The following is a 12,395-nucleotide window of genomic DNA, read 5'->3' as shown; positions in this document are numbered from 1 at the left end:
AGTGGAAGGTGAGAACAGTTATTGCCTTCTGTGGTAAAACTTAACCCAACCTCCTTACTGTCTCTCTCTCTCAGTCAGTGCTTAACATTTTGATGTGTATTTTTAGGATTTCCCAGAGAATATGGAAACTCACCGAGACAATAAGAATTATCTGAAGTGGAACCTGGAAAATACTGCCTTACTTCTTCATTCGTACTTCCCAGACAGCCATATTGTAGTGGTTAGACCATCCAGGTAAGCCAGGTTATTTTTATGACTCAGTATGTGTAATAATGTAGGATATGTTTTCTCGTGATAAATTTCATGGTTTCATTTCTATTAACAGTTTTCCTGTGCTCAAACTCAAAATACATGTAAATCTTATTGAAGATAATTTTTTCGTATTGGTTTGTAAAATTCTGTGGACAGAATCTGATGAAATGATAGATGAGAAGCTGCCATCTTGTGCAAGTTAGACTGGTTCCAGGTTTCATGTTTATACTAGTGTAGATAATCACTACTACACAGTGAAATAACTATTGTTGCATTTACGTTGACTGCATAAAATAATAATATTATCCATGTACTTGAGGTATTTCTTATTTACTGTTGTGCAATTTTTGATTCTGTGTCCCTTTCATTCCATATAAACTGTAAGTTAAGATATAAACAAAGATATATTATTTAATATTACTGTAACTTATTCCTAAAGAAACCTAATAAGCATTTCACAATAAAGTTTGTGTTCTAATTTATAGAACTGAAATATTTGTAGTAATTCCTCTTCTAATAATACTTCAACATCTGTGTCATTTCCACTATTTTGAAACCTTAAATAGTAAGTGTACAGTACCTCACAAGAATACCATTCAGGTTTTCTTTATGGTTTAGGGATTAAATTAATATACTGTCTGTTTTTTTTTCCTGCTATGGTAATGGAGTAGACTGTACTGCTAAAGAAATCATTGCTGATTGTTGGGCGGTAGTAAATAACCAGACTCCCCAATGAGCCTACGTCATCGGGCATCCCCTTTAGGTCGGGTAAACAGGTGAAGGAGGAATGTTCACTAGTCAGTTCCAATGATCATGGAGGTGGAGGAGGTCATGCCAGACGGATCGGCTGTGAAGGTGCATCTCAACTATATTTTGAGTCTGTGGCAGTCCATTGCAGTCCCAATGTTTAACACTGCATGCCTCATTTCGTGTCTGCTGTAGGATTGGGCTCTGAGATTAGAGTTTTGTGGGTCTCTCCCCGGTGAGTTGGGATCCACCTTCAACAAATTAACGCCATCGGCACTTTTTCCTGCTTATCTTCCCTCATTTATTGAAGTCGAATGGTGGTGGGATAAGGACAGAAGAGCAGGTTTCGCATGAAACTAGGAGCTTCTAGTCCGGACATGCACGTTGGCGACAGATGTGTGCTGGCAGTCTTTCTGAGACCTCTGACTACTCAGGAATTCTGTCCCGCGTCTGTATGTGGGCCAGCCTATTTAAGAGTACCGCTAGAAAATATGGGCTAAAACACTGGTAATCACATGTTTTGCCTGGCTAGGCGACTGCACCCAACGGGATACTCCACCTGCGGTCAGAAAACTAAGCTATACCATCTTTTGGAAGGGAAGAAGGTGAGTAGTATGCATGGTGTTGGGTTTGCTGTAAAGACACAAGTGGTAAATGCTCTTTAAGCTCACAGGGAACAGGGGATATTTTTATCACTCTCATCTCTTCATGCTGATGAAGATGTTTAGGATAAGTTCTGTCACCAACCGAGCATACTCATCAACAAAGTATCACTTAAGATAAATTGTTATTACTTGACAATGTCAGTGCTAGAGTTGGGAATGACAAATCAGCTGTGAAAAAATGTGATGTGCTATTGTATTAGAAAATGCAACACCAAAGGTTTATTGCTTTCTTGGCCTGTGTGCTGAGCATGAACTGTAAACACCAGTGCTCAGTTTTGACTATGTAACTGTTTTAAGACCCTGTGGATTCACCCATGCTCTAAACACTGGTATATCCTTGACTACATTATCACCTTGTAATGTGATAAAGAAAGACTATCTTATCACCAAGACCGCAAGAAATATTGATGACTGGACAGATAACTTGATTGAAGAAATGCCACTTATGCAGTTGTATGCAGTTTGCACTCTGCCATTAATTACAATGGTGTGCAATGTGTACTTTTCACCAGACTGTGATCTTCATGTGCCTGAATTACAAGATTTGGTTGCGTAATTACCACCTTTTTTCCTCTTGCTGGGTGATGTGAACACCTGTAACAACCTGTGGGGCTATCCATCTGCCTGCGCTAAGGGGAGGATTCTTGAGCGATTAATCAACCAGTTCAATCTTGTGCGCTCAATGCAGGGAAACCTACCCACTTCAGTAGTGCACAAGGCACATTCTCCCACCTGGACGTCACATTGTGCAGGGGAACACTAGTTCCCATTACGGTGGCAAGTACATAATGACCTATGTGATAATGACTATTTCCTGATACTTCCGACACTCTTGCATCAAAGATAATCCAAACTGCCGAAAAGCTGGCTACTTCACCAGGTAAATTGACCAGAATTTACAAAACGCACAGTGATGGCAATGAGGTGCTGGGATCTGTTAACAACTATGTGTGTTCCATTACAACTGGAATTCTGACTGCTGCAGAGGAAACAATACCATCATCCTCCAGTATCCCTTGCCGGAAACAGGTCCCACAGTGGACCAACGAAATTGCAGCAGCCTTGCGTGATCTTTGACAGGCCTTTGAGCATTATTATCTGAATCTTACGATGACCAGTCATATAGCATTTAAGCGCTAAAACCCGTTTCTTGATTCGAGAGAATGAGAAAGCTGCGTGGGAAAACTGAGCAAGTGACTACGCGGTTTTGGTCACACAGCTATCAGTTTGCATTCGCAAGATAGTGGGTTCGAACCCCACTGTCAGCAGCCCTGAAGATAGTTTTCCGTGGTTTCCCATTTTCACACCAGGCAAGTGCTGGGGCTGTACCTTAATTCATACCACTATCACTTCCTTCCCACTCTTAGCCCTTTGCTATCTTTCCTATCCCATCATTGCCATAAGACCTGTCTGTGGTGGTGCGACGTAAAAAAGATACTAAAAAAACTACTTGGGAAAGGTATGTCTCTTCCATTGACAGCATGAACACCATCATCACAAGTGTGGACAAAACTCTGCTGTATTGCCGGTGTTAACTCGCCTACATTACCTGGAATCTCCATTAATGGAGATATAGTTATGATTCCTTCCATCATTGCAGATCACATTGCATCACATTTTGCAGTTATGTCCAGCTCTGGGAAATATGACCCTGCTTTTATGCTTATTAAGCACAATGCAGAGACTCTCAACCTCTTTCATCTCCATAGTTTCGTATTCTTATAATGTGCCTTTCACAGATAGGGAATTGGGAAATGCACTCATGCTGTGCAGGGACACAGCTCCTGAGCAAGACAAAATCCGTAACAAAATGTTAAAGCATTTGAGTGATCGATGTCTCAGTGATGTCCTCACTCTGTTCAACAGAATGTGGAGTGAGGAAGTGTTATCATCTCACTGGCATGAGGGAGTTGAAATACCATTTTCCAAGCCAAGTAAATTACCAAAGCTTCTGGGTAGTTACTGGCCAATATACTTAACAAATGGCTTCTGTAAGCTATTTGAAAATGCTGACCTGATGACTTCTGTGACCTTGGAAGAGAGAAGAGACCTCCTGACTATCCACTAGTGTGGGTTTCACTCTCATCAGTCTTCCACTGATCATCTGGTTAAAGTGGACATCAACTTTCAGAGGCCTTTCTTTCAAAGGAGCACTTAATCTCTGTGTGTTTTGACCTGGAAAAAGGCTTATGACTACATAGTGGTATGGGATTACCTCCAACCTATACTATTGGGTTTTTCAGGGAAATCTGTCAACGTTTATTGAGAATTCCATATCCCTCTGGCTGTTTCGAGTGCAAGTAGAGAATGCATATTCTTGGTATTATGTCCAAAAAAATGGAGTACCACTGGAATCTGTATGGAGTGTCGCACTGTTTTCAATCACCATCAATGACATAGGTGCTGTTGCTGGGCTCCCAGTCATTCCATTGTTGTATATAGACTACTAGTTGATGTACCCGTGCTTCGCTACGGAATTCTACATTGTATACGGAATTCTAAAGTACACGTTGTGAGCAAGATTGTATTAAATTGCATAGCTCTTAACATTACCCTAGAAACGCGACGGGGAAGTCACCAGACGTCTTTTCTCATATGAAGAGTGAGTTAGGGAATTTTCACTGTAATGGTAGACCCGCTTGCATACCATCAGTCACAATCAGGTTGGGGAGTTGTCATTATAATGGTAGACACTCGCTCTCCACCTGCCTTTCTACATCCTCAGAAATTTTGTCTTAGTGGTTTTCCCAACTGAAATGAAGATACATTACAATGACATCAGTGGGAATGGCGCGATTAAAAGCAATGTTTTCATATGAAATACTCGATCAAATGAAACACCACACATTGTCTCCCTTTTAACAAACAGGACTACGCTGCCAATCTAACAGTACAAAGTTCCCGAGCTGGAATGACCAAGCCTCAGACAGCTGTGATTCGTTATCACTCTTCGTCTTTTTTTGGCGGGCAGAGGGTGGAATAGTGGAGACTCCCAGGGCAAAACTATGCCCTTTTACTCATTTGTTTCCTAGGAGTACCTGATGAGTCGGTAAATATCAATTCACTACACTGGCGGCGAAAAAATCTGACTTGGAGGCAAATTCTTCCTCCAAACCAGAGGAGAAACACCCTTCTTCACTGATAATTCGGAATAAAATTCATGTAGAATTTAATAAAAGTGAAGAGGAAGAAGCTTTTCTTAAGAAACGATGGCTCTTTTCAGGATTAAATTTTGAGTTATTTAGTAAATTGTGGTTAAGTATGCACACTGCTCATTCAAAACAGCGCATCAGAGTAGGGATCGAATTACTGGAATACTATGAAGAACCCGTACGTTACATACCAGCTGTATCAGAAAATGTATGAACCAGAGGAATGGCATGCTAAAGAAGAAAGTTTTCTAACTCCCCGGCTATGTCCCGCCAATATTCAGTCAGGCTATTATGCTCAGTACACAGCAGTAATCCCATCTATCGGAGTTGAGGGCACCATAGCCAAAGAACATCACAACAAACAATGGTCAATGTAATGTTATTGTTGATCAATGTTATGCGCTTTTGATATTGTAGGCCTTCACATTTAGTTTTCTTCTGGCTCTGAAATACCACTCATCATAGTCAGTATGGTAAAACTGAATAAAACATAAATGATCAGAAATTGTATTCCCTGTAACGTTTGTTATGTAGTACTTTTTGATAGGACCAAAAATATAGGTATTTAAAAATTAAATTTTAGGCGCCTTCCCATAACCTACGATTTCATCCAGGGTGAATAAAATTGTTTATAGCTTCGACTGTAGTTTATTATTCCCCGACTCTATATACCGATTTTCATTAAATTCTGTTAACCCATTTTCTCGTGGCTCGGCGTCAATATGGACTTAGCAACAAAAATAAAAATTAATTAAAATCTGTGTTATCATAGCCGGTACGGTAAAAATGTGTAAGACATAAATGGTCAGGAATTTCATTCTATATAACTTTGGTTATGTAGTATTTATCGATACGACCACTAATAATATAAATTTTTGAGAATTAAATTTCAGGCCTTCCCCTAAATTACCATTTCATTCAGCGTGAATAAAATGATTTATAGCCTAGGTTGTAGTGGCTCATTCTCAGACTTCGTATACCAGTTTTCAATGAGATGCGACCACTAATGACGTAAATATTTAAGAATTAAATTTTAGGCCTTCCCCTAAACTACTGTTTTACTCAGCGTGAATAAAATTATTTATAGCCTAGATTGTAGGAACTTACTTCCTGACTTTGCATACCAATTTTTATTAAGATCGCATTACTAATAACATAAATATTTGAAAATTAAATTTTAGGGCTTCCCCTGAACTACCATTTCTGTCAACGTGAATAAAATGATTTATGGCTTAGATTGTAGCAACATATTCCCTGACTTTTCATACCGATTTTCATTAAATTCTCTTCAGCCGTTTTCTAGTGATACGTGTACATACATACATACATACAGACAGACAGACAGACAGACAGACAGACAGACAGAAATTACGGTAAAGTATAAAGTGCATTTCCTTGTTACTGTGGACATGACCGATACAGAAATACCATTCTTTTAAAATTCTGAGCAATGTACAGACAAAACTCTTATTTTATATATATATTTAGCTCTACATTTTCTCTCTGGAAGAATGGCAGTTGCTGAGGGACAGCACACTATTGACTGAGTTGACAGATGGGCAATACAACACGATTTTCTATTTTCAGCTGCGAAAACCTCAGTTATATACTTCCATTGATGTTGATTTATGCATTCTGAACCAGAGCTCTGCTGCAATAGTGTCCTGCTAGTGTTAGACCCCTCCTGGGTCTCCATTCTAATAAGAGACTTGCATAACAGCCTCACATCCATCAGTTGAACGTTGCCTGCATGAAGAGACTTAACATGCTTAAGTTTCTCAGTGGTACCTCATGGGGGGCTAACTGTGTGGTGCTGCTACGTTTTTTCATGGCTGTGGTTCTCTGTCATATTGACTATGGTAGTGTGGTGTATGGCTCAGCGTCAAGAACTGTGCTGAAGCTATTAGATATTGTACACCATAGTGGAGTTAGACTTGCAGCTGGGAGTTCCCCTTTTGCGAAAAAGACTGAAAAATACACCTCATATATGTTGCCAAAATTTGTGAAATACTGTTCAATGCAAGTTATCATTGCCTCTTTAATACCCAATACCAGCAGAGGTATGAAAACCGGCCGAATGCCACACGACCTGTTGCGATTCAAATTGATGGCTTCTGTCACAAGGTGGATGTGTCATTCGGTGGTTGTCTTGAACAGACCTCTGTGACCTGCTCGATCTGCTCCAGAGACTGAAGGTGAACGGTTCTAGAATTATCTCCGATAATGTCAGCACCAAGATTTCATTCCTAAACTATTTCCAAAGAACAAAAACATAAAAAACCCAACATAAATGTGTTTGTGTCACTCCGCAAGGTCCACATGTCTCACTGCCTGTTTTTTGTGTAAATATGAACATAAGTGAAAATTGACAGATATAAACACTTTGCCTAACATATGTGAGGTACGGTAACATTGCTATCAAATCCATGGTGTCTGGGTTAAAGGTATAATAATATAAAATTTAATAACTTGAGAAGTAGTGGAGATATTTACTTGTAGTTTGTTTCTACAAGTAGGGTAACTCAAAATGGTTTTTTTTTTTTTTTTTACATACCTAATAAATCACGATATGCGCACCATTAGTGGCGCGACAGACATCTAATCGGTATTCCACTCCTCTTTAAGTGTTCTGCAGCATTGTAGGCGTAACATTTGCGATAGCTGCACGAATGTGATGACGCAGATCTGGTAGATCACGAACTGGTGTCTGGTACACTTGATTCTTGACAGACCTCCACAGGAAAAAATAAAGTGGCGTAATGTCAGGGCTTGTAGGGGGCCAAGCAATTGATGGACTACCTCTCGCAATCCAGCGATCTGGGAACTCACAATTCAAGAAATCCCTCACAACTATCGCATAATGGCATGGTGCACCATCTTGCTGAAGGATCACGTTACGAACAAGCCATGGTATAACGTACTGCTCCAACATGTCTAGGTAACGTGTTCCATTAACTGTAGGCTCCGTGAAGAAGAATGGGCCAATAACCCTGTCCTTCAAATATCCACACCACACATTCACTTTCGGAGAGTCCTGTTCCAACTCTATCACTACGTGGGTGGGGTTCAGATCCCCATATACGGCAATTGCGCTTGTTTACTGTGCTGGAAATATGGAATGTAGCCTTGTCCAAGAAACAGACCGAATCGAGGAATGCCTCGTTTCCATCAATTTTTGCCAGATTTGTCTCCACAAATGTCTTCCGTATTGGCCTGTCCTGAGATTTGATTTTCTGACGAAGCTGCAGTTTGTACGCCCCTAGGCGCAACCTTTTGTGGACGACATCGTGTACTGTCGAACGAGGTAACTGTAACTGCCTACTTGCTTGTAGAATTGACTTACGAGGGCTCCACTTGAAGTACTCGCGGATTAAATTAACAGTAGCCTCTGAAACTGCGTGCTTGGCGTGGCAGCCCGACATCAACAGCAAGGTCCCAGATTCTCGAAAGTGCCTGTCCCATTTCATGATTGTTACATAAGTGGGAACATCATCAGTTTGTAACAGTCCATACTCACGCCAAAATCTACGTTGTACTAGTGTAACGGATCTTATCTCCGCAAACGAAAGCACACAGAACTCCTTCAGCTGTGGAGTCCACATGGTTACTGGCGTGCTTCTCGTGAACAATGCAGTTACGGGCACGCGCATGTGGTACGACCGCCACCACAAGCGAACACAGAAAACTTTTTGAGTTACCCTAGTTTGTGGAAACAAACCGCCAATAAATATCTCCATTATTTCTCAAGTTATTAAATTATATATTATTATACCTTTAACCCGGACACCTTGTATATTTGCCATGCATAATAGAATACTACAAGTGCAGAAATAAAAAGCTCTTTATCTCTTTCATAGATTTCAAAAAATCATATGATAATATCCATAGAGCCACATTTTAAAAAATCCTCAGATTGAACGGTCTTCATCCCAAATGAATAAAAATCATCAAACTAACTTTAAATGACACAAATTCCATGATAAATTCTTAAAGGAGAAGTGCCAAAAGTTTTCATTCTTCCTCTTCTTCTTTTCTTCATGAAGCCTATAAATATTAGTTCCTAATTAGCGTTGACCTCTAAGATCTTTTGCTACTGTATTTTTCCTTCATTACCACCTAGATATACCTGCCCCCTTCACAAAGCTGCAGGTTGTTCTTATTGGGTCTTCTTGGATTTCTTCTATTTCTTCACCTGGTAGTCCTAGAGTGGACAGTCTGATTCTACCCAGCGCCTCACATTCGAAAAGTATGGGTTCAACTGATTCCTGTGCTTCATTGCTCCAATTCTATGTAGGTGTTTTTTCAGATGGCAGTGTCCTGTCAACAGTCCTACTACCCATCTTATATTTTCTCTGCTGAGTTTCAACAGTTCTATAGTATGCTTCTTGTTTGGTCCTTTTTATCAGTTCCTTTGCAAGTCTGCATCCTAGAGTATTTTTCCAGTTTTCCATTTGTTTCTTTTGTACCCATTTTCTTCTGTAGTATCGGGCTTGTCCATAGGAAATCCCTCATAGAGGTTCTGGGCCTACAAAATGTGTTTCTGCCCCTTTCCTGGCCAGTTTATCTGCCTTTTCATTTCCTTCTATACCTGCATGCCCTGGTACCCATATTATTTTGACAGTGTTGTACTTTGAGAGCTTCAGGAGAAGTGAGTGGCAATACCAGACAATTCTGGATATTATCCAGACTGCCTCCAGTGCCTTAATGGCCGCTTGGCTACCCATAAAAATGAAAATGTTCTTATTCCTAGAGTTCATTTTCATATTTTTGAATAAAATATGTTGTGATAGCTATCATTTAAGCTTGAAAGACTGTAGTGTGTCAGTCCGGGCTCATCTGGTTTGATCTCTCAGGTCTTTCCCCATTGATCCCTCCTCCTGTGCCATCCCCAGTCTTTGAGCCATCAGTCCACCACACTCTATCTTCTTTTTCAGTATTCCATTTTTTGATATCCGAGTCTTCATTTTTTATTATCTGTGTCTCAAACGGTTTTTCAAAGTTGTACTTTGGTATCATATGATAGAAGGCATGTGTAGAACTTCCTCTGTTATTACTCTGTTAATTTTACGGTGTCCTAGATTGGGTCTTTGTGCATTCCAGTACTCTTGATTGTGCCAGTCTATATGAACTCATTCTAGCCTGTCCTTTTATGAAATTGCATAGTGATAGGAGGACTAGTAAAGTATTCAAGGCTTCTGTCAGCATAGTTCTCATAGCCCCAGTTATGGCTATGGATGCCATTCCCTGTAGGCTATCCAATCTACTGCCAACTTTTCCTTGACATACCTTCTACCACCAGATGATTGCAGCATAGGCCATCAACGGTCTAATGATCATTGTGTATATCCACATTACCATTGATGATCTTAGGCCCCATGTCTTCCCAATAGTTCTTTTACATGCATACAGCAAGTTCTTGCCCTGGGTTATGTTCCTTTCTATATGTGGATTCCAGGTTAGATTTTTATCCAACACTACACCTAGGTGCAGTGCCTGTTCTTCCATATATATATATATCTTGCCCAAAGAGCTTCAGTTATCTTTTTCTCTCTAATTTTCTCCTTCTTGTAAAAGGGACCAGAGTTATCTTGTTCGGGTTGACTGATAGTTGCTCTTCCAGACACCAGTTGTCCATAAGGTTGAGTGATCTTTGCATGAGGTCCTGGATAACACTCATCACTAGGGAGCGGATTTTTATGTGCTAAAAATGTGAAAAATATTTATTTTTTATGCGCTGAAAAACTTTAAAATATGTGATAAAAAATTGAAATTATTTTCCTTTAAATATCACACAACTACTCGCGCTCAGGAAGTAAATATGTATAATGTTTTGTATTAGAATATGGTGCTACCAAACGTGCTCCTTAAGGCAAAATGGTGTCTGTGTATGGAAACGTGCTGTATGGTATATTAATTTTTGATATCCCAGAGTAGATATTATGAATGGTTATTTTTTAAAGGTAATGTTTTTTTTTAAATATGGCAAAAGCAACCTATCATCTTAGAAAAAATAATACCAGTTCGTACTTGCCCGTCACACGCTGGAATATTAGTTGCTAGTAGTAGTCTCAGAATTGCAGTGAACAAAGAAAGTTATCTCCAAATTGTCCATCACAAATGCATGCCGATTATCTCTAAAGAACGCCTTATACTGCGAAAACGATCGCTCCACATCACAGGAAGTCAGACGAGCATAGTTAAAGAGAGGAATGTCACCAACAATAACGCCATCAATTTCGCCAACATGAGCACCCTCTAATACATTAGAAATTTGGCACATTGTTTGAAATCCTCTGTTTTTCCTGAACACATTTTGATATTTGACCTTTAACAGTCCCTGTACCTGTGAAGCCGGGAGCGAATCTAATTTATTTTCAACAGCACGCACTTCCTTCACTGTTTCGGACAACAGGTTAGTGGATTTTTCAAGTATTTCTATAGTTTTACACAAGAAGCTTAGATTGGCAGATATAAAAGCCAAATCATTTTTCAAAGAGCTGTCTTTTAGTATCTCTTGAAGAATCACAATTGACGATGCGTCGTTTTTATCTAGCACGTTCACAACGGATGCAAAACTTTCGAAATTGTCTGCGTAGTATACCACAGCGCTAAGCCAGGTACCCCACCGTGTAACAATAGGCAGATGAGGAAGCGCAAGATTCGGGTTTTTCTCTTTAAAGAGATCAATTCTTGAGGGTGCTTTTACGAAGACTTTTTGCCATTAGACACTAATTTATCCACTTGAGGATACTGAGCCCGCACAGTTTCACATAACCTGTGTAGAGCATGAACAACTCAAGTTACGTGTATCATTTTTGGAAAGCTCACAGAAAGGCCTTCGGCTGCCTTTTTCATGTAAGCTGCACTGTCGGTAAGGAAAAGCAATACACGGTCATATTTTATACCTCTTGGCCAAAGTAAGTGCATGGCTTCATTGAATAACCTAGCTACAGTGACATGGTTTGCAGCAAGCATTTCTTTACACGCTAGCAAATAAGAATGTTCGCAAGCAGGTTTGTCATTCTTCAACACACCAACTACAACATTTCCTACTTTTCTGCCACTTGAATCAGTGGTTTTGTCAATGCTCACCCACAGTTTTTCGCTATCACAGACTGCCCGAATTCTCTGTAAAGTTTCTTCGTAACATTTTGGGAGATAGTTTTTCTTTAATGTGGATTAGTCTGGAGGCTCAAAATTAATGTACTTTGTTAGGAAATTTCTCAGTCCCAGATTATTTATTTTACCAAGAGGAATGTCGGCGCAAACAAATGCTCTGCACACATCTAAATAATACTGGGAATATTTAGATGGGCCTGCATTTGAAGTAGCTGGTTCAGCTATTAGTAATTGACGCGAACGCACACGCGAAGCAGCCGCAGTATGCTTATTTCCAGACAAATGATGGGTTACTTGAGAACGTTGATCTGCACGTACTGTTTTACCACATGGTTGGCAAAATAATACTTTTCCATCGGTAGTGAAAATGCTTTTAAATTCCACTATGTATTGTTGAAGACGCGACCTTGTACTCGACTTCTCTTTTGGCATTATTTTGCAGGTTACGACACACGCATTT

At 39.8% G+C, this 12,395-nt stretch overlaps 1 protein-coding gene across 13 annotated transcripts in view; it reads left to right on the top strand.

The window, feature by feature from the left end:
- The window catches only part of LOC136857785 (mitochondrial protein C2orf69 homolog), a 256,190-nt gene that overhangs the window by 164,057 nt on the left and 79,738 nt on the right, over positions 1-12,395 (top strand). For all 13 annotated transcript variants that reach the window (XM_067136708.2, XM_067136705.2, XM_067136699.2 and 10 more), the window contains one exon: positions 107-234. In XM_067136708.2, coding sequence (XP_066992809.1) covers positions 107-234 — 128 coding nt within the window. The remainder of the gene's footprint in view (positions 1-106; positions 235-12,395) is intronic.

Source organism: Anabrus simplex, chromosome 1 (assembly GCF_040414725.1).
Source record: "Anabrus simplex isolate iqAnaSimp1 chromosome 1, ASM4041472v1, whole genome shotgun sequence".
Taxonomy (NCBI): domain Eukaryota; kingdom Metazoa; phylum Arthropoda; class Insecta; order Orthoptera; family Tettigoniidae; genus Anabrus; species Anabrus simplex.
Note: the sequence above shows the minus strand (reverse complement) of the source record. Positions and strands in the feature narration are given on the sequence as shown.